The sequence below is a fragment of the Aspergillus vadensis genome (genome assembly GCF_003184925.1).
Source record: "Aspergillus vadensis CBS 113365 unplaced genomic scaffold BO88scaffold_35, whole genome shotgun sequence".
NCBI classification, from domain to species: Eukaryota; Fungi; Ascomycota; class Eurotiomycetes; order Eurotiales; family Aspergillaceae; genus Aspergillus; species Aspergillus vadensis.
The window spans coordinates 101837-122507 of NW_020292073.1; the positions used below are offsets into that span (position 1 = coordinate 101837).

The 20671-nt window shown below is 52.5% G+C and overlaps 6 protein-coding genes across 6 annotated transcripts; 4 read left to right on the forward strand and 2 right to left on the reverse strand.

Annotated features, from left to right (window-relative positions):
• Positions 1-48: 48 nt before the first annotated feature.
• On the reverse strand, positions 49-2188 carry BO88DRAFT_439094 (putative sucrose transporter). Its single transcript, XM_025709700.1, has 4 exons — positions 1905-2188; positions 1808-1847; positions 1419-1740; positions 49-1360 (listed from the first exon to the last, which is right to left on the reverse strand). Exons 1-4 carry the CDS (start codon positions 2045-2047, stop codon positions 201-203), a joined length of 1665 nt encoding a protein of 554 aa, XP_025557665.1. The 5' UTR covers positions 2048-2188; the 3' UTR covers positions 49-200.
• A 553-nt stretch (positions 2189-2741) lies between these two features.
• Positions 2742-4260, forward strand: BO88DRAFT_408866 (glycosyltransferase family 8 protein). The gene is made up of 3 exons (XM_025707819.1): positions 2742-3066; positions 3131-3566; positions 3654-4260. Exons 1-3 carry the CDS (start codon positions 3021-3023, stop codon positions 4132-4134), a joined length of 963 nt encoding a protein of 320 aa, XP_025557666.1. The 5' UTR covers positions 2742-3020; the 3' UTR covers positions 4135-4260.
• A 976-nt stretch (positions 4261-5236) lies between these two features.
• BO88DRAFT_419917 (uncharacterized protein) lies at positions 5237-6195 on the forward strand (the record flags this gene model as incomplete). Its single annotated transcript, XM_025708420.1, has 2 exons — positions 5237-5307; positions 5421-6195. 2 exons carry the CDS (start codon positions 5237-5239, stop codon positions 6193-6195), a joined length of 846 nt encoding a protein of 281 aa, XP_025557667.1.
• A 1535-nt stretch (positions 6196-7730) lies between these two features.
• Positions 7731-10083, forward strand: BO88DRAFT_419918 (translation initiation factor 2A; the record flags this gene model as incomplete). The annotated part of the gene is made up of 5 exons (XM_025708421.1): positions 7731-7755; positions 7884-7953; positions 8026-8097; positions 8163-8580; positions 8653-10083. The coding sequence occupies 5 exons, from the start codon at positions 7731-7733 to the stop codon at positions 10081-10083; spliced, it is 2016 nt and encodes a 671-aa protein (XP_025557668.1).
• Positions 10084-11508: 1425 nt separating this feature from the next.
• BO88DRAFT_408870 (uncharacterized protein) lies at positions 11509-13879 on the reverse strand. The gene is made up of 2 exons (XM_025707820.1): positions 13603-13879; positions 11509-13539 (listed from the first exon to the last, which is right to left on the reverse strand). The coding sequence occupies exons 1-2, from the start codon at positions 13659-13661 to the stop codon at positions 11625-11627; spliced, it is 1974 nt and encodes a 657-aa protein (XP_025557669.1). The 5' UTR covers positions 13662-13879; the 3' UTR covers positions 11509-11624.
• A 92-nt stretch (positions 13880-13971) lies between these two features.
• BO88DRAFT_191744 (anaphase promoting complex subunit 1) lies at positions 13972-20657 on the forward strand. The gene has a single exon (XM_025701822.1). It carries the CDS (start codon positions 14144-14146, stop codon positions 20417-20419), a length of 6276 nt encoding a protein of 2091 aa, XP_025557670.1. The 5' UTR covers positions 13972-14143; the 3' UTR covers positions 20420-20657.
• The last annotated feature ends 14 nt before the right edge of the window (positions 20658-20671 follow it).

Genomic DNA, 20671 nt, shown 5'->3' on the forward strand with positions numbered 1-20671 from the left:
GCATGATCGCAATGACAGAACGAGGCGCTTCAACTCCTCCAGCTATGAGTGCCGCTACGATGCTGCCAAATCCAGTGTGTTGGCAGGCACATAAAGGCCTTGAGTGGCCTCTGAGAATGAATGATGTCGAGTACCAAGATCTATTTGTAATTTCTAGTCCCATGTGAGGTCCCGAGATGGTGCGGTGGCCATCATGCGTTCTACTTTCTCCTAGACTGCTCGTGGAGCCCCATTGTCAGACAAGCTGCAAGAATGGCAGCACATCCCCCAAGTCTCATAACCCAGCTTGTGCTGGTATCCCAAGGCTGTCCCCGTGGCTTCTGCAGTGCCTTGAAGATGAGGCTGCCTATCGCACTGGAGATTATCTGGGGGAAGGAAATAGCGACATTATGTAGACCAAGGACGACACCAGCTTGGTTTACTGATTTTTCTTCCGTCCTTCTTGGTTCGTCAGATTCCTGAACATATGGCAGAATACTTGCTCCTTCTACTTCACCGGATCCCTCTCGACGATGTGCCGGTCGTCCGGGGTCCTCTTGAGCGATCTCAGACGCGATTAGAGCATAGGGTGCCCACGCTGTGACAGCCCAGGCAATGCCGATTACTCCAGTCATCACCGACGCCTGCCCCGGGGAGGAAACAAAGAACGTGCTGAACATACAGATGGCAAATAGGCAATGAGAGAGGAGCCATGCACGGCGTAGTGATAAACCAGGGATCCTTAATTTCAAGCGAAGGCTGCTTGAACTAGTGTTCGCTTCAGCTGCCGTTTGCCTCTCTGAAGGAACCACCAGCATTGGCAGGATGATACTCGCTGCAAAAGACACCAGTGCATTCACAAGCATAGCTAAAGTACCGATGCGTGTAGCATCCTCCCATAACTTGTTGATCTCATCATCCGATAGATCTTGATGCTTTTCGAAGATAGGGTTCACATACAACTGCCCTATGTAAGTGGTAGCGTAGAACAAGAACGAAAACCACCCAAACCATGCTGCAGCCTGAATGATGTAGACTTGGCGAATGCGGAAAGGGAGGCGATGAACTGAGTCTCTAATGGACTGAAGCAATGATACAAACCCGAGACTGGCAGGTGAAGACGGCTCCATACGCGGATCCTTTTCCTTGATATAAGCGCAGCCGATGGATAGAGTGATTGCTAGTGAGACGCTAGCAATTACGCTTATCCCTTTGAATTGTGTATTTCCGAGGAATGGAACAATGTTCGGCAGATTCAAACCGCCAATGATGAAGCCGAAGATGTTCCCTGCGCTGACGTGACGGCTTGCCCATGCATTTGCCGCTTCCTGCTGATGAGCCGGGGCATTATCGACGATGAAAGCCCGGCTGGCTGCTTGAACTGTGACAGGACGTCAGCATTAAATTACAGGAGAGCCAAGATAGTGTGAATATCATACCAGTGTTGATGGCAAAGTCTTGGCAGTACATCAAGAGCGTTGCAGCCACGATGACTGCAGTTTTGGTTTCACCTGCCTGGGCATCAAGGCCAAACAAACCAAATAGGCCACCCACTAATTCTCGCACCCACGCCAGAGCTAGCAGACAGATAGCCAAGAGTACGCCACCGAATACCATGAACGGCTTTCGCTTGCCCCAGGAGATGCGGCAATTGTCACTTCGGATGCCAATGTAAGGCTGCACTAAAGTGCCTGTAAGGGGCCCTGCAATCCAGACAAAGGCAAGCAGTGCTTTGCTCATTCCTAGAGATAGAAGATACGGCTATATGATAAGCGATGTTGAAATTAGCTACTGATACTTGCTTGATTTCTCGAGGTTTACAACTTACTGATCCACTGGAATGCTGGATCGAATAGACAATTTGGAGACTAGGAATCGGGTCAATGAGGACAATAGAGCAAACACAACTGCCATAAAGCACTTACCCTCCCATGGCTAGGGACAGTATGAAGAGGTATGCGCTGCTCTTGGATGCCTCGTCGGGGGAAGCACCTGGCGGTACATGCGAGTCCGGCGGCACCCATCCATCGCGGATGAGAGGTTCCGCCTCGTTGCTGCGCTCCGTCATGAGAGCAGGAGATCGGGCATTTACCAGTCTCTTTGCTAGCAGTAAAAGAGCTTTTCAACTTCAAAGCAGATGAAACTAATAGGAATGATAGCTGAGAGGGTGGAATCGATAAAAGGAGGTTGTTTACTTTCTCCGGGCTCGGGGCGGAGTAAAGTAAAAGTAAAAGTAGAGCCATTAATCTCCCCAGGCATCAAGAGGATTCCATGGACGGGACTGACCGCCTGATCCCGAACAGGCAAAGATCTGTTGCAGATACCATAATTAGTAGTTATTTTACATGCAGTAAATAGTCTGGTTTCATGATTAATATTAGATCGAATAGTGAGTTATTGGAAAATGTGTCTTCTGTTTGTGGAGCATGCTTAATGCATGTTAGTAAGCAAGATGATGCTGTAATTGCTTTTGTCTGGAGAGTACTATGGTATATATCAAACAGGCTGATTTGGATGTGTTTGATAAAAACGGTAAATAGCAACAGCGGAGAGTTATCATATCCATGTAAGACGCTACTTTGACTTTCTCATTTCTCGTTTATCGTTGGTGAAGAACACCTTCAGCCGCGGGCCCACTCTCTCGATAGCAGGGAATATATCTAGATCATATTGTCTATCTACTATGCAGTAATGTTAATATCTAAAGCTTCGAGATTTTTCCATGTCCGATCCCTGACTAATGGTGTCATCCAGATAAGGATGGTGAATATCGCTAAGACGAAGCCGGTTAGGCTTCCGTGATGATGAGAGGTTCCCGATGACCCGAAGTCATCAACCGCGTCCTCAATCCCCACGTCCCTCGCTCCTTCTTCCCCTCTTTTGACTTCTTGCTGTTCAGTGCGTGTCAAAGTCGTCTCCGAGCTGCAAGCGCGAGTATCAATTCGCCATAAGTAACCCCAGGCGGCTGTCCAGCGTGAATCCAGGTGTTGCAAAACTCTCATTCGGCGATTCGGTTCTAAAGCATCTATATTCTTCCGGCCATGGCCCACAATACCGGTGCCCCCCGCATAACTGATGCGACAAAAGGTACTGTCCACAACCACGGCATCGGATGAAGTCTTCGAGAGCACTCATAGCTAACATATCTCAGTATGGACAACTCTCATTACAAACACTGCCTACCTGCCGGGGCTACTGACCCTGGAGTACTCCCTCCGTAAAGTGGGCTCGAAATATCCGCTGATTGCTCTCTACACGGACTCCTTCCCGGCGGAAGGTCATGCTGCTCTTGATGCCCGTGGAATTCTGAAGCAGCGTGTCCCTTATCTGCTGCCCTCAGTTCCCAAGGACTACGTCAATGATGTGCGGTTCTATGACTGCTGGAGCAAACTCACGCCCTTCTCTCTTGTGGAGTATGAGCGCGTTGTGCAGCTGGACAGTGACATGATGATTCTCCGCAACATGGATGAGTTGATGGAGCTCGAGCTAGACCCTCCAGCCCTGGCTGGGACAGGGAATCGTGTATTTGCCGCTAGTCATGCTTGTGTTTGTAACCCGCTGCAGAAGCCGCACTACCCTCCTGATTGGTATGGACTATCCATCTTCCATTCCCGAGTCCTACGAGGACACAACTTATCCGACAAGTAAACAACGACTAATGCACCATTGTCCAGGATTCCATCCAATTGCGCATACACATCCCAGCATGCCACCCCGGATGTCGCGCAAACAGAGGGTGCATCACCCACGGCCGGGCTGGGTATCCCCAACGGCGGTCTCCAGGTGGTCAATCCGTCCCACGAAGTCTATGATAAGATTCTGGCGCAGCTGTCCTCATCTGCGACCACCAACTATGAATTTGCCGATCAATCCCTGCTATCAGATGTGTTCTTTGGGCGATGGGTGGCGCTGCCATACATCTACAATGCGCTCAAAACCATGCGGTGGGAGGGGATTCATGATGCGATCTGGCGCGACGAGAGCGTCAAGAATATGCACTACTTGCTCAACCCCAAACCGTGGGATGAGAGCGAGGCTGTCCGGTCGGGTCGCGAACCTCGCTCAAGCCGGGAAGCGCCACACAGCTGGTGGTGGGACATTACGGAGGAGAGAGTGAAGGAGGAAAAGGCCAGAGGGGTGGATGACAACTTCTAAATTTTTTTTCTTCACCTTATTTTTCTTCTTATGTTTATGTTCCCCTTCTCAAACATGTGAACGCCGCAGCGCTATCACAGTACATTAGACCTGTCACCATACGAAACCAATGCCACAATAATAGAGTCATTCTTCGAGGGGTCCAGATGGAACGGGAATGCAAGTATGGCGTACATTCATTCCAGGTTGGGGTGAGACGGGTGTAGTGGGAGGCTGCATTCGGAACCCGACCATTCAGGCTCCCAGGTGTCGAGCCCCGCGCCCGATGTTGATTGGTCAGTGAAGTGCCAGCGGCGGGGGTGACGTCAGGGGCTGCCGGGGAAGACGCTAAACTAGTTTGGGACCCATGGCATAGAGGGTGAGCCGAGTTCAAGCATTCATCATACTGAGTAGTACTACGGAGTACTGGACTAGTCACAATCACCTCCAGGGGAAAATGCCCCCTCCGAAACCGCGGGGAACTGGCGATGGCTTTCCGAAACATCCACTAGAAGACGCCTGGAATGGACCTGCATTGAGGCTGGGAGATAGTATTCCAAGAAAAGAAAACTAAAAAAAAAAGAAAGAAGGCGAATTTGCTTCAAATTGAAGGTTTGAATGAATGATGCTGGCCCACCGACAGCCTCACTTTCATCACTGACCCGTTCATTCATTCATTTACTTCCCTCCTACTAACTACTACTACTGCCACTACTTCTACTACTACTTACCCTCCTGTTCCTATTTAGTCCACAGTACTACTACTACCACCACCAAGCTGGCTTTGGACCCTCCGCACCCAAACTTAAAAACCCCATTGCGATCTCCCAACTCTTACCACGGATCCCCTCCGTCTCTTATTGTTACGCGACTTGGTTCATCATAAGTAGACCAGCCAATTCACTGCCCCGCAGAACCATCCGTTTCTTCTCTCAAACCATCTTGTTATTTGCTTCCCCAGTCTTTCGCATCCAGATCAACACCCTTACCGCTACATCTCCTTGAAGGACCACACCCTCATTATATCGCGCCATCTATCTCTATCGTTTATTGCATTTCACATTGGGCAGACGTCCCTACAGTTTGTGAATATTAAACTTCAACCGAGCTATACCACGACAAGATGACTACTCCCACTCTGATCAATCTCCCTCCCCCGCCATCGGACCCAGTAACTCCATCGGACATGGGGCCGTAAGTTCCCCAGCTTGTTCAAGCTTTCATTCTTATTGTGTCATGCGGCTTTTCGCCCTTTTCTTCATTTCTATAGTACAGATCAAGCTGACAAGAAGTTTGCGACGCACTAGAGGGACCCCGAACTCCGGCACGACTTCGTTGTCGGCCTTGTCTACGACCGCCATCAAAGATGGCCATCAGGGTCAGCCTCTTCCCCACGGTCGTCACGCCCACCACTCCCATTCCGCATCCGCTACATCCACTACCACGCTGGAAGCAGAACGCGCCGACCGTATCTCGCGTCTAGCAGGCCTGGAACGAGTGGCCACGGCTCGAGCAGGTGGCACTCCACAGCCCTCGGGCATGATGGCAGGGACTCAATACCCCGGCTACTTTGACAGTGGATCTGGGATCAAAGAAAGAAGTACGGTAGGTAGCGCCAGTGCGACAGGCAGCGTGGGCGCCCGCACGACCTGGGCCAGTGGCAGTGATGCGTTCGATGCAGACCGAATGAGCGAGTACCCGGAGGACGGGACGTCCAGTGTAGGCAACTACAGCGATGAAGGCGACGCTAGCCTGGTGGCATTCGGCGAAGGTGCCAGTACTATCAGTGGACCAACTTCACATCCGCTGCTGAACCGAACATCATCGGGACATCGACCTAGCTCATTGGGCAGCCCTGGAGTGAGCCGTGCGAGCGCATTCGCATCCCACCATCAACAACACTCTGGGGAGGGCGCGATGCTGCTGTCGACCCAGTCGCCGACCGGATCCGTGACACCAGAACCTACACAAGATGCGCGGATGGTCGATGGGATGACGTTCGACTCGGATGTGATTGACACCACGGTGAGGACCCCGCGATTGGCCACTCCCGCTCAAGGTGGCGAGCAGCCGACTTTTTGAGTTACTAGTTTGCTTCTTTTGTGAATGAAAGAGGGAGACAGACAAACAGACAGTTTAATGGCAATAAGGGCGGATTGTCAAAAGGATAGGATTACGGGCGTTGCTGCTAAGTATTCCAAATTTCAATTAAGTTGAAGGGTTTTTGGCATTGTAATTGTACGGAAAAAGAATGGACATGTTTTTGCTAGGCAGGGGGGAAAGGAGGATAAGATCATTATTGGCGAGGGAGGCTTTTGTGGGCTCTTGTCATTTATTTACATGGTTCTCTAGGATGAGAGAGAGAGAGAGAGAGAGGGAGAAGTCGGGATATCAATGAATATTTACTTGTAGAATAGTTAGCTAGCAGCGAGTCATTTGGTTTTATTTATTTATTTTAAGTTATTTTTTTTTTCCAAGTTAATTTGTGAAGCAATTGAAAATGCCCACCAGCCAGTCTTGACGAAACTACGACGATGTTAAGTTAATTGGGATTAGATTAATCTAAGCATTACGGGTCCAACGAGGAGGATCTCCATCCCGACCGGAGCAGGACCAGATTGACTCCAACAGGCGAATCGGGGCGAATCTTCTTTTTCCTTCACAATTGCTAAAAGTCTAGACTCCCGGGAGCTCTGTTACTTGTTGTCCCTCTAGCAGTTGCCTCCCATGTATGGCAGGAAGCATCGTAGTCATATTGTTAATCTAGAAAGTAGATATAAGTTACTGCAAGTAGTAACAAATTAAGAGAACCTAAAAGAAGTAGTTGGGGAATAGGTAAAATAAATGGAGGCGAAAAACGAGCAACAATTCTACTGGAACTTGGTGAACTGGGGCCGAGATCGCCCAATGGGGAGGGGGGATTCCATCGCGGGTCCCCCTTCAGCCTTTCAGTCCCTCAGTCTGGCTTCTCTCTCTCTCTCGGCGCCTCTGCTTCCTCTTCCTCTTCCTCTTCTCTCTCTCTTCCTCTCTTCCTCTTGTCACCTTCCCCACCCCCTTCCAACTTCCTTTCCCCCTCCTCCTCCCTCCAACCCCGACTGTCTTCCTGTCCCTGTCATTGCTGGCATTGACTTGTCAAGCATCGAGAAATTCCCCCTTTGGAACCGGAGACTCGTACTGAGGTATTCGTTCAATCCCGCCAAGCTTCGCTGCCATCCACTTTTGAGTCTTTGTGTGTGTTTGTGTGTTTCGCGGCACTCCAGACCACAACTTCTCGCCACGCTTTCAACCTCCCAACGGCCAATATCTTACACCTCGTCCACTCTCGATCTATCCTTTCGTCTTCGTTATCTCTACCCCCCGGTAGTAAAATTTCCGTTCAGTCTTCCCGCTGGAACACTTCCGAAGACTATCCGTGCATTTTTTTTCTGCTGCCCTGTTACACACTACCTAAGTGGCGGGGAACGTTTCTCTTCTTCTACCACTGAGATCCTGGGTTTTGTGATATTCCCTGGTCTGTCGCATTAGCATCGTCTGTGCGCGCGCCTCTAGCTGCTCCCGTGGCTTTTGTGAATACGTGTTTCGTCCTACCAGAGTGAAACGTTGAGAGACATTTCGAAATGGCAGCTCCCACTCAGCTTGCTTGTGAGTCTACCTACTCTTTAATTCTTCTTCCCAATCTATAATAGAGGACTCTCGAAAAAGAAAACATTCTTTTACTTTCTCGGGGAATTTATTTTTGGCTGTTCAAGGGCAACTCTAATCAGCTACAGACCGTACGGTCAAGGGCGTTGGCATCTTGGATGCCGCCCCAGTTTATGAACCTTTGTCGGGGTTCGAAAGGTATGTAACGTCTAATTCGTTCGATCTTTCTACTCCGAATAGCTTGCTAATCTTCTGATTTTTTGTTTGCAGACCCGAAGGAAACCTTCGCTGTAGCGCTTACTCTCCCTGCGGCCGGTATTTCGCATGGGCATCCCCAGAGAAGTACGTCAACCGACTCTCACTGAAACCGATAAAGGAGAAAGGGAAACTTACAAGTCGCTTACTAGGGTCACCATCGTCGATCCCTCTGTCGGACATGTGGTCTCGACCATCGCTGCTGATAACGTTTTCGAGCTGGGATTTTCGCCCCTCGGAACCTACCTGATCACCTGGCAACGCTCTTCCAAGGATGCCAACGGCGATGCGGTCAAGAACCTGAAGGTCTGGCAGGTCGTGCAGTCGTCCGAGAACGGCGATGTGGACACGCCTGTGGGCAAGTTCGTCCAGAAGTCGCAGACGGGCTGGAACCTTCAATACACCTCCGACGAGCGTTACTGTGCCCGGGTCGTCACCAACGAAGTCCAGTTCTACCAGAGCGAGAACCTGTCTCAGGTCTGGAATAAGTTGCGTGTGGAGGGGGTTGCGGACTTTGCCGTCGCTCCTGGCAAGAACCACTCTGTGGCCGTCTTCATTCCTGAGCGCAAGGTACGTATGGTGCACTTGTTTACAACCCCGATGAGAGTATCATTATTCCAGAGCTAATACATTGCTGCTTAGGGTCAACCCGCCGCTGTCAAGGTCTTTTTGGTGCCTCAGTTTGGAGCCCCCGTCTCGCAGAAGACCTTCTTCAAGGGCGACAAGGTCCAGCTGAAGTGGAACGAGCAGGGTACCACCCTGATCGTGCTTGCGCAGACGGACGTGGATCGGTCGGGCAAGAGTTACTACGGCGAGACCACTCTCTACCTGCTCAGTGCTGGTGGTGGCTTCGACTCTCGTGTGGACTTGGATAAAGAGGGACCTATTCACGATGTGACCTGGTCTCCCAACTCCAAGGAGTTCGGTGTGGTGTACGGCTACATGCCCGCGAAGACCACCATCTTCAACTTCCGTGGTGTGCCCAAGCACACCTTCGCTCTGGCCCCTCGAAACACCATCCTTTTCTCGCCCCACGGACGGTTCGTGCTGGTGGCTGGTTTCGGCAACTTGGCCGGTCAGATGGACATCTACGACATGGACAAGAACTTCCACAAGATCGCCACCGTCGAAGCCTCCAACGCCAGTGTCTGCAACTGGTCCCCCGACGGTCAGTACATCCTGACGGCCACCACCAGCCCTCGCCTCAGAGTCGACAATGGCATCCGTATCTGGCATGTCAGCGGTGCTTTGATGTACAACGAGGACATGAACGAGCTCTACGATGTGTGCTGGCGCCCCCAGTCGCTGATCCAGCACCCTCTCGGCGATCCGTTCAGCCCGCTTCCGACCCCCCACCCCTCCGCCGTGGCGTACCTGAGCACCAAGAAGGCTCCGGTCAAGCCGGCCGGTGCGTACCGGCCTCCCGGTGCCCGCGGCCAGCTCACCCCTCTCGCCTTCAAGCGCGAGGATCAGGGCGGCGCGGTCTTTGTTCGGGATGGTGCCAGTGGCGGTGCTACCGTTCATACCACGAACGGATTTGGCCGGACGCGCAGACGTGAGGTGCCGGGTGCCGAGCCGGCCGAGGAATTCCTTCCTCCGGGAGCCGCTCCTGGAGGTGGAGTCGCTCTGCCCCCTGGTGCCGACCAGCCGGAGAAGCTGTCCAAGTCCGCTGCGCGCAACAAGAAGAAGCGTGAAGCCAAGAAGCAGAAGGATGGTGAAGACGAGCCGAGCCCGGACCGCCGCGGTGAGAAGGGTGACAACCGTTCCAAGGGCCAGAATGAGCGCAAGAACGGCGGCCAGGCCAATGGAGCTCAGGCACCCAAGGCCAATGCCAATGCCAACAATGCTGCTGCTGCCGCTGCTGCTGCTGCCGCCGCCGCAGCAGCCGACGCGAGCGGTGTTCACTCCGCGCAGGACAAGAAGATTCGCGGTCTTTTGAAGAAGATCCGCGCGATCGACGAGCTGAAAATGCGCCTTGCCGGTGGAGAGAAGCTCGAGGATACGCAGATGAAGAAGATCCAGACTGAGGAGTCGGTGCGCAAGGAGCTCGAAGGTCTGGGCTACAATGGATAGAGCAGAGGCACCCATATCCTATTGGGTCATGGATCTGGATTACTACTAAACAGCATTTCAATCAACACCCATTTGGAAATATGCGCACCGGTTTCTGCGCTGTTGGCGTTACTCCCTTACACTATATGATGATTCTTTACTTTTCTTTTCTCTTCTTGGCTGGCTGCCTGTATGAATTGTACATATTATCCAGTGGCTCTGGCTGGTCTGTTTGCTGTGACGGAGTATTATCTTCTCTGATCTGATCTGGATGGATGTCGATGATATAGCTTTCTGGTGTGTTAGAACTGTGTTCAGCGAGGGGTGATATTAGCTATTTTACCCTGTATATCTGTATATACATACACCGAAAGAGTCAAAAGAAAAATAAAAGAGAGGAAGAAGAAGAAGAGGCGAAGAGACTAGACCTTACTTTCCTCCGTGCATCACTCAGTATACGATAGTAGTAATTCGGTAATGTTCCCATTCATCCTTTCATTCGTATGAGCATACACTCTGGGTAGCATTCAATATATAGTAAGTAGGTAATTAATTCGACCTGATTGAATTCATCATTATCCTTACAAGCTTTTCTCATTTGGCTGTCAGGTGGGTTCATGTTGATCCGTGGACAAATGTATATATATGTTTGGAATGCTCCCCCAGTCACTACACCACGATTGTCCTTGACAATGTTCTTGCAAATGAAGTACGAGATAACTTATTGAAAGCGAGTGATACTATATGCTAGATATCCATTTTTCTAACCATAGTACATTCAATATCTACATCTACAGATAGACCTATGACCTACACTTAAAAAAAAAAAAAAAAAAAAAAAAAAAAAAAAAAAAAAAAAAAAAAAAAAAAAAAAAAAAAAAAAAAAAAAAAAAAAAAAAAAAAAAACCAGAAAACAATAATGTCCCCACCAATTCAACCCCCCTCATCCAACCCCCACCCCCAACACCAGCAGTCCCTAACCCATCCACTCGCATCTGATACTGATGTAGATATTTCCATCAAATCTCCATCCCTGCGAGAACGCATAGACAGAGAAAAAACAGACGGACAGACCAGTACCGAGTCACGAGGGAGAGAAAGGGAAAGGAGCGGAGGACTCAGTCCGATGTTTGAGGATGGGGTGGTTGCTGGGTTTAATGATGAACCCGGTTGTGGGGAGGGTTGATTGCTTGTCCTTTAGAAGAATTCTAAAGAACGAAGAAATTGGATGATGGGATGGAGATAGTTGATGTCTCGCGACCGATACAGAGCTTATCCTTTCGAACCCGGCCCCCTTCTTTCTCGCACGATAGGGATCGTGTGGAAGAGGAAGGGTGGGAGGGAAGGGATTTCAAGGCATGGACCTCGCCTTGCGCTCCACCTTGCAGTGCGAATTTTGGGGATTGGGGTCTACGGGGGGTGAAGGGAGGAGGAGAGGAATGAGGTGTGATTGATGGATGGGTATCTCTGTTCTTGATTTCAGCTTCATTTGTTAGGAACATGTGGGAGCATATGTGGAAAAGGGAGGGTGGTTGGCGTTCTGCCGTTGACACTGTGTCTGCTTAAGTGAAGACGCGTGTCCGCTTGATGGGGCTTCCTATACGGAGGGACCGATTTGTGCTCGCCATGCCACTTAGGAGTCGGTCCATTCCTTCCACGCCGAGCTGCCCTCTTTGGAGCATTTGCTGGTCTGTTTCCTTGGTGGGAGGCTCGGGGATGTATTCGGTAACGGGTGCTGGTGCTGGTTCAGTCAACCGTGGGGCGAGAATCACGAGTCGATGTTCGGCCGTGAGAAGCATGTCAAATGGCTGTGTGCGAGTGGAGCGGGGCGCCGCAGGGAGGTGTCCGATGCCTTTCAGGCGCTCTCCTACTAGGGTGATATCTTGGAGAGGAGACACCCGACAGCGGTTGGATGAGTCGAATGTACCACTAGCCTTGACAGCGTTGCGCCACAAGGAGAGCAGACTGGGAATGACTGCGCTCTGGTTTCCATGCTGCAGCAAAATCGATTCATCGGGCAGCGCGTCCCTCCAAGAGTTAGTCTGATACACCGAGATTCCTCCACTCAGAGATGGGGTGGCTGTGCCAACGGAGGCGCCTTTGAGCAGCGTGTCTTCGCGCAGACGTTTGGTAGATGGCGTCAGGGGCGCAAACTTGGGCCGTTGTTCGAAGGAAGGTGCGCTTGTTTCAGACCGACTGGCGCCAGGCAGGGGACTTAGAATCCTACCGCTGACGGAGAACGTTGTCAAAGATCCTCCCGTCACTCCCTGTACACTCGACTGTCGCTGAAGCGGACCCTTGATGGTTCCGGGGCCAGCCCCTTCCAAATCCCAGACACCCCATTCGCCATCAGACGTGAGGACCAAGATGGCACGACCCCCAAGCACCCATTCCGCGTGAGTAATGATCTTCCGCCGAGGGAGCCCCGAAGCAGACTGCTCGAATCCGGGGTAAAGACTGATCAACCACCTCCCTTCCGTGTCGACTGTCTCAAACTCGCTCTGGGCCCCGGACGACCTCCGCGAGGCCTTGAGTGGTTTCGTGGAAAAGCAGGAGTATACCTTGACACATCCACTGTGGAATGCGACGAGCAACGTGGAGTGTCGAAGGGCAGGGTAACCCGAGGGATTGAAAGAGATGTTCACAGCAGGAGCGGGCAAGTGTCGTCGCTTAGTCTCAATCTCATCATCGCATAGATGATATACTGTGCCGCGGGCCTTTTCATCCTCTGCGACCGGAATCCGATGAATGATCAAGAGACCTGACGACTCAGCCGAATGTGTCGCGACGAGGAGATCCCACCTTCCTGTAGCTGAGCGGGATGAGCCACGGCTTGAAGATGTATCCTGATCCTGCTGATCTGACTCTTGGTAGGTGAAGGCGATGCTAACTCCCCGTGGAATCTCCTGGTGCGATACTCCACCACTGATTGAGGTCGACTGAATTGCGAAATCGCTCTGCGTGGGATGAGGGGGAAGCAAAGGCAGAGTTACAATGCGAGTAGAATAGTCTGCGCATACAGCGGCAACTATGATGTCCTTCTTCAGGACCGGGGGGAATGGATCGAGCGAAGAACGCGCTGTTTCAGGGAGGACACGAGGCACGGCCAGCTGGAGGACTCTGCTTCCAAGGGGTATATCGATCTGGCGCAAAACATCGTCGTAAGGGTGGAAGGGGTCCACCTCGGTTTCGTCCTCCTCGAACTGATAGGTGGGCTCTTCATCTTGCTGAGTGTGCTGGGTCTCTGCCATGCTCTCCTCATCGGAATCGATGATCATGACCGCATCATCATTGGCGTTGCTGGCTTTCTGTGGTTTGTCCACTTTCGGCGCAGAAGGCTTCTCGGCGGAGAACTGTCTTCCTCCTCTCCAGACTACCTTCAGTCCAGTCTCATAACCGTAAACAACAATCGACGAGCCATTGGGGGCAAGGAGGGGGTAGCCTTGAGCTGCGTGCACACGATGAGGGAGTTGGTAGCTAGATGGAGTGTCCGGTAAGCACGGGGTTGCTGTTATGGCCCAAAACGGAATGTGAATCTACCTTAGTTGAAGGCCATCGTCCCTAGGCCTTACCAGAGGTCGAGATGGGAAGGACGGCATTGTTGTGGTGGCGGTTGTTTGTACGGTCAAGAACAGAGCTCAAAGGGAGACCGACGCCGCCAACAGGCAGATCGTGTTACCAAGCTTAGCGATAGAGATGTGTTTATGACCTGTAGCTGAAGAAACTAAGAGTAATCAAGTATGATAGAAGAGCGAGCGTTGAGAAAGGCAATTAGTGGGAGGGTGGTGAGGAAGAAGGTGAAAGAGAAGGAAGTTTGGGGAGGCCGCGGAGGAAAAAAGCCGCTGAGTTGAGGATGGAAAGTTGGCCCGCCGCGTCCATCGCGTCTCCAAGCAACAGCCTGCCTTTGCTTCCCCTCACGCCGCAACCACCTCGACAACGCCCCCAACAACGCCCATTGTCGTTGATCCGTCAAGCGCGCTGGCCTGCCTGTTTGATGGTCTAACCTGACAATGGGCATGATATCGCCTCTGGCTCCCACTGCCAGAAATTCTACCGCTACGCCCGACGATATACACCGATAATGGCTACAGTTCGATCCCTCGGATTGCATGAGCCCTCGGCCATCGCATTCCTCGTCGCAGAAGGCCTCTTGCCTCCAGATCCCTCGGAGGAGCTCTACTCATGGACAACAAGCGTTGATCGAGACTCCAACGGCCTGGTCGAAGATGAGATTGTTTGGACAAGAAGCTGTGCGGTTTGGTCACGAGCGGGGGTGGTCAAGAGAGTGTTCCGACTTGATTTAGAGAAGGAGGAGATCAGACATGCTTTGTTGACAAGATTTGCGGTGGGAAAGATAAAGAGGTCCGAGTCAAGCGTCTCGGAATCCTTAAAAGGCGAGGCAGCGCAGCCAGGCAGTACCTCAGGCCGCAGTCGAGGCTCGCCTGATCATCTTAGTGCTGGGATATCGAAGGGCTCATTGTTGATGCTGGGTCAGAATGGCCAAGGTCCTCGCGATACTAGCGGCACAGACGCGAACAATGCGCGAGCCTTGGTCGTCGTCCTCAAGTCCCAGGCTCACATCTTCTTTCTTGCCGGGAACAGCCATGTCGTGCCCCTACCGTTTGAAGTTGATTCGGTGTTTGCGACCCCCAAGGGCCTTTTGATTCAGAGAAAACTACACGAGGAGGAATCCAATACCTCACTACCGGCAGCGCCGCCGAATTCGTTCGTCTCATCCCTACCTGACTTCCGTGCATCTCAGTCGCTGGACATACCTTCTGGCAAATCCAAACGCCCATCCTTGACGATTTCCCCTGCCCCCAAGCCTGGTCTGAAGCCACGGACAAGCAAACATGCCGACATGCCCAGGGTGTTCTCTCTTATGGATCCGCACTCAGAAATGGGACTCGTCGTGACCAACCAGTCGTCTCGTTGGCTACAAACTAGTGTCTCAACCAGACCTTCTGGATTGGACGTTCTTGACCCAGCGGATGCAATTGTCTATGTATCTCCAAGAGATGAATTGTCGAGCTCTAATCGGGGGCTTTCTGTTGGTCCTTTGATCCTCGTGGTAACCGTCAATATTAACACAGGGTTGTACACGATATGGACGGCCCACTATAGACAAGACGAGACTGCGCCCTCATCGAAGAAGAAGGAGAGGAGAGACACGGGTGGCACTCGTTCGAAGCGACGCAGTTCGCACTTTGGAATGACGACGGGAACAACTACACCCGCTGGTCGTCCATCGGGTGCTAGAGAAAGCTTTGGCCCAAGAAGTGATGGGTGGAACACGTCTGGGTTGTCGCTTTCACAATACTCCGTCGAAGGCAAGCCGGATGATGACGACCTGGCGTCCAAGCTGGGGCAAGACTTTGGGGACATTGGTGTGCCACTCAAAACATCAAGACGAGTGAGCTCTCTCCTTGCACGCGCGGATCTGGCCGCCAGCCAGGATAGGATTACGTTTTCCGATTTAGCCACAGGCAGTCAATCGAGCTCCATGCCACATGGCAATTTTCGACAATCTCTTGGAGCTGGAAGTACTCGAGGTAGCTTTGGCTTCAACCCTAGGGGTTCTATTCCACCTGGCAATGGTTCAGTGTATAGCACTACCGGTAGCTTTGTCGACGCACCAGTCGATAGACTGCTTGAAGAGCTGAACAACGAAAGTCTTTTCGAAGGATTTGAGAATATGGACTTGAACCATGCGGCGTCAGGTCTACCTGAAGAAGTCTTCCTGTCCAAAGTTGAAAGCTTTTCTTCAAAGTTTTCGGTCTCCTTCCAGACACCGGTCAAGTCAAAGCCGTCAGCTCGACAAATCAAGATCATGACTTTGTGTCCGTCAGAGTACGGTAATGCGCAATCTGGAAACACTGCGGCTTTAGCGCTTTACTTGGTGGATCAAGAAGCTAAGTCAATGACGGTCGTCAGCCTACGAGCGGACAAAGTTGCGGTATCCAAGAAGGACGCGGTATTCTCGAAGAAGCCAAAGAAAAACCCGCTATCTGAAGAACGATCGTTGATCGTCCAAGCCTCCGGAATACAGCACTTTGCAGATGTATGGGATGCCTGCAAGATTGTCGACGGTGGAATCTCACGGATCTTGACCCTGAAGAAGACAGACGGTGGCGAGCAGGTATTGCAGTTGCAAACTCCGTGGAGCAAAGCAACTCCGATTCAGGTGCCCCGGAAACTCATGCTTCACGAAGCATACGGCATAAATCCCAAAACGTCTGGCAACCGTCGAAGAGAAAGTGGTGTGAAACGGCTAATGACTGACTCGCCGATCACCGTGACAGGCTTCGATCATGCTGCAGCCAGAGGAAAGTTCGATGTAATTGACTCGGAAAATCGGAAAGTGAAACTGCAGGTCCAGATGGAACCTAGCAATGAGCTGGTGAAGCGTCTGCTCAATGTCTGTCGGTTTGCCTTATCAGACGAAAAGGCCGGAGACGGGCTTTTGGCAGCCTGGTGGGAGACTATGGCATGGCTTCAAGAGAGAGAGACAAGCGAAAACGATCTCGAATGGACGGCCATGGTAGTGATATTGTTTGCAATGGCGATCCAATTTATTGACAGTGAACAGCCCCGGACTCCCGCCAAACCGACCCGCAGGAAGAAGGGGCTGCTGAGGTCGAGCAGTGGAAGCCACGTCGATCTCGAGAGCTGGGAGACCATGTTAGAGCAGGAGTCTGGCTCTGGGGGCGTGGTTGCACCGTGGATGGCCAGTAGCTTGTGGGCCTGGGTAGTTGAGCAAGACGCTGAAGATAGTGAAGTAAGCCACGGCCACCAGGTGCCCTCGAGCCGGTCCACCTGCCGAACGAACACTTATCTCCTTCGATGCATTGCTCTGACAAGAGACTTTCTGAACACTTCCCGGGGCACACTCTCAGTAGGCTCAGGTGGCTATTTGCCCACGGCGTTATCCTTCAACCAGAGCATACGAGGCACCGCACTATGCACTATACTCGTCGCGTTGCATCTATTCCGTGAGGAGCAAAAGTTATCGATCTGTGATAGCGAGCAATCGGGCAAGCCTCTGGGTCTCCTAGCTCCAGTTCTGGCCCAACTTGGCGGGTGGCTTGGCTGGCAGTCTTGGGCATGGGCCGAAGATGCGTATTATGGCATGGAGATGGCTAGTATGGACCGCTGGCAGTTCGAGGAGACTCGCATCTCAATGCTCGATCTTCCTGCAGAGCCGTTCCCGCCGCCGTCAATCTTTGCTCACCTGGAAACCGCCTGGCGCCAACCGTCAGAATCTTTCTTCACGCTTCTGAACCTGGTAACCAGCCCGGACAGACCTCCAAAGAAAGGAAGGCTATGGAAAGAGTGCTTTACGCTCACCCCCAGGACGCTGGCTCTCGACGGGTTCCTCTCAGAAGTACATAACCTCGCGGCACCATTTGACCGGGTCAAGCTTCTTCATCGTTGGGGTTTCACCAGAAGCATCATCGAGAGCTTTCCAGAAGGTGTCAGCGCCCCCTTGTACGAAGCGATTATGCAGTCACAAATGCATGCATCCACGTCCTGGAGCTCCACGCTGCTCGAGCTTATTGATCGCGAAGATCTGAGCATTTCCATGGGCAGGAACAAGCCATGGCTTCCATCGGCCACGTCGTCGCTGCAGCCGGCAGTCTCGCACGAGGCCATACGCGATGTGCATCATATCGGTACCTCTGCATTGGATGTGGATGCAACCAACTCGTTCGAAGCTTCCGCGGAGGCAGACCGGTTCTCGGTAACGAGGCTGATCTTCCGTGAGGATAAGCGTTTCATTGACGCCGCTCGGTTGCTGAATCAGTCCAAAGCGCCGGTTGCAGAGTGCATACCCGAGCCGGAATGGACCGACTCAGACCTGCTGGAGGCCCAGAAAGAGGTAGTACAGCTTGTGACGCTGAGGACGCTCTCCATTCCCACGGGTCGGGCCATGTTGACCTTCAGCGGACGACTGCCATTGCTGACAGAGAAGCTCCCAATTCCTTCGTTCTCCCTGCAGTGCATCATGAAACCGTCGAACGTGACAATCAGCGCGGACCGAGCTTCCTTCAGCGAGGAGAAAGTGTGTTGGGCATTCTTCCACAACGGCGTCTCTACCGGCCTTGCTATATCGAAGAGTTCGAAAGGCATTGACACGTCCTGGATACTTTTTAACAAACCTCAGGAGCTTACTAACAGACATGCGGGCTTCTTGTTGGCACTGGGCTTGAACGGGCATCTCAAATCATTGGCCAAGTGGGTGGCGTTCAAATATCTCACTCCCAAACATACGATGACGTCCATTGGGTTGTTGCTCGGATTGTCAGCCTCGTATCTGGGCACGATGGACACCCTGATAACCCGACTTCTTTCCGTTCATGTCACCCGGATGCTCCCTCTTGGTGCTGCTGAGCTCAATCTGTCGCCGTTGACACAAACAGCGGGCATCATGGGCATCGGCCTCCTCTACTGCGGATCTCAACATCGAAGAATGAGTGAAGTGATGCTGTCAGAGATCGAAAACGTGGAGCAGGAGGAGGGCTCCCACGAGGACCTGCGCGATGAAGGATATCGCCTGGCTGCAGGCCTTGCTCTTGGCTTTATCAATCTGGCCAAAGGTAAAGACCTCCGCGGAATGCGCGACATGCACATCGTGGAGAGGTTGTTGGCTGTTGCAGTGGGCACAAAGAACGTGGATCTCGCGCACGTCCTGGACCGGGCCACGGCCGGTGCTACAATTGCTTTGGCGATCATCTTCATGAAGACCAATGACGAGATTTTGGCCCAGAAGATTGATATCCCGGACACCACAGTGCGCTTCGACTATGTTCGGCCTGACCTTTTCCTTCTCCGCACTCTTGCCAAACATCTCATCATGTGGGACAGCATCCGCTCTACGGATGACTGGTTCATACAGAGCCTACCACCAGTCTACCGCCGTCGGTATCGCCTCACCGGCATCCGTCGCTTGAAGAGTGACGATATGCCATTCTTCAATATTGTCGCTGGCCTGTGCTTCACCCTGGGTCTTCGCTATGCGGGCTCTGCACAAACTTCCGTGCGTGATCTGCTTCTCGCATATCTGGACCAGTTCATCCGCATATGCAGACTTCCTGCTGTCAACTATGACGCCAAGTTGGCTCGCAACTCCGTTCGGCACTGCCAGGACGTCGTGGCCCTCTCTGCCGCCGCTGTCATGGCAGGCACCGGTGATTTGGCGCTCTTCCGTCGGTTGCGGTCTCTTCACGGCCGCGTAGACGCTGACACTCCCTACGGCAGCCATATGGCGGCGCATATGGCCCTGGGCCTACTGTTCCTGGGCGGCGGCAGCTACACCCTCGGCACCTCCGACCTGGCGATTGCCTCACTGATCTGCTCCCTGTACCCGATCTTCCCTACAACCGTCCTGGACAACAAATGCCATCTACAGGCCTTCAGACATCTCTGGGTCCTCGCCGCAGAGCCTCGTTGCCTGGTGCCGCGCGACATCGACACCCGTCGACCCATCTCCATTCCCATCACCTTAACCAACCAAGACGGCATTAGCCGCAAGATCACCGCACCCTGTCTTCTCCCCGACTTCAACAGCCTCACCCGAGTCGAGATCTGCAACGCAGACTACTGGCCCCTGGTCCTGGACTTCCTCAAGGACCCTAGCCTGCGCCAGAAATTCCACCAGGGCGAACAGTCCATCTACCTCCGCCGCAAAGCTACCTACAACCCTACCGGCTCCTCGGTCTTCGTCTCCACCCTCTCCGGCCTCAGCGAAGCCCAAGACGTCCTCCCTTCCTCCACCTCCGCCTCCAACCACGGCAAGGGCCTTCCCCCAGCCGCGATGCCCAATCTCGCCACCCTCCTCACCTCCGGCGTCAATCGCACCCCTACCTCCCCCACCCAGAGCATGTGGGAATGGATCTTCAATCTGCCCTCCCTGCGAAGTCTGGACGTCCGCGAAAAGTCCCTCGTCCTTCCTTCCTCCTTCTTCCCCACTACCAATAGTACCAGTAACAGCAACACCGCTGCCCTCTCCTACGCCCCCTGGCTGCGCCAATCCGCCGTGGACAGCAAACTCGTCCTCGAGGCTATCGTCAAGAATACCATCCAAGCGGCGCGTGGCCGCGCTGCTGATCCGGATGAAGTCCGCGATCGCATCTGGCAGTTACGGTTGTTGTTCAATTGGATTGATGCTTCGTCTTCGTCTTCCTTGTCTTCGGCTGAGGAACGCTTCGCAGAGAGGCAGCGGGAGGAGCAGGAAAGATCCGAGAATGGGGGTCTCATGGGCCAAGTAGGTGCCTCGGATGGACTTTGGCTAAGAAGGGATTATATTGAGGAGATGAGGTGGAAAATTTGGGGTGTGCAGATTGGGGATTATGATTGATTGATTGACTGTGGGGTTGTTGTTGATTGATATGTTGCTTATGAATTGGCCGGGTGGAGTTTTGTTAGGATCTCTGAGAGGCTGGTGTTTGCTTTATCTGGTTTTCTGCTTTGCATGCATGCATATGTGGTGTGTGGGGAGGGAGAGAGAGAGTGTGTGTTTGTGTGATTCTGGAGAGGTGGTGATACCATTACTGTACCGGATATAGTCTAGTCATGATAATTATTATGAGGATATGTGCATTACTTAGAC

What these genes read in the sequence shown, in the direction of transcription:
- BO88DRAFT_439094 (XM_025709700.1), bottom strand. Translation starts at nt 2,047, where the DNA reads ATGACGGAGCGCAGCAACGAGGCGGAACCTCTCATCCGCGATGGATGG. An exon ending in CTGTCCCTAGCCATGGGAGG is followed by an intron (nt 1,848 to 1,904) that starts GTAAGTGCTTTA and finishes CCCGATTCCTAG; the next exon opens with TCTCCAAATTGTCTATTCGA. An exon ending in TCCAGCATTCCAGTGGATCA is followed by an intron (nt 1,741 to 1,807) that starts GTAAGTTGTAAA and finishes CTTATCATATAG; the next exon opens with CCGTATCTTCTATCTCTAGG.
- BO88DRAFT_408866 (XM_025707819.1), top strand. Translation starts at nt 3,021, where the DNA reads ATGGCCCACAATACCGGTGCCCCCCGCATAACTGATGCGACAAAAG. An exon ending in CATAACTGATGCGACAAAAG is followed by an intron (nt 3,067 to 3,130) that starts GTACTGTCCACA and finishes AACATATCTCAG; the next exon opens with TATGGACAACTCTCATTACA. An exon ending in CCGCACTACCCTCCTGATTG is followed by an intron (nt 3,567 to 3,653) that starts GTATGGACTATC and finishes ACCATTGTCCAG; the next exon opens with GATTCCATCCAATTGCGCAT.
- BO88DRAFT_408870 (XM_025707820.1), bottom strand. Translation starts at nt 13,661, where the DNA reads ATGCCGTCCTTCCCATCTCGACCTCTGGTAAGGCCTAGGGACGATGGC. An exon ending in GACGATGGCCTTCAACTAAG is followed by an intron (nt 13,540 to 13,602) that starts GTAGATTCACAT and finishes CACTCCATCTAG; the next exon opens with CTACCAACTCCCTCATCGTG.
- BO88DRAFT_191744 (XM_025701822.1), top strand. Translation starts at nt 14,144, where the DNA reads ATGGCTACAGTTCGATCCCTCGGATTGCATGAGCCCTCGGCCATCGCA.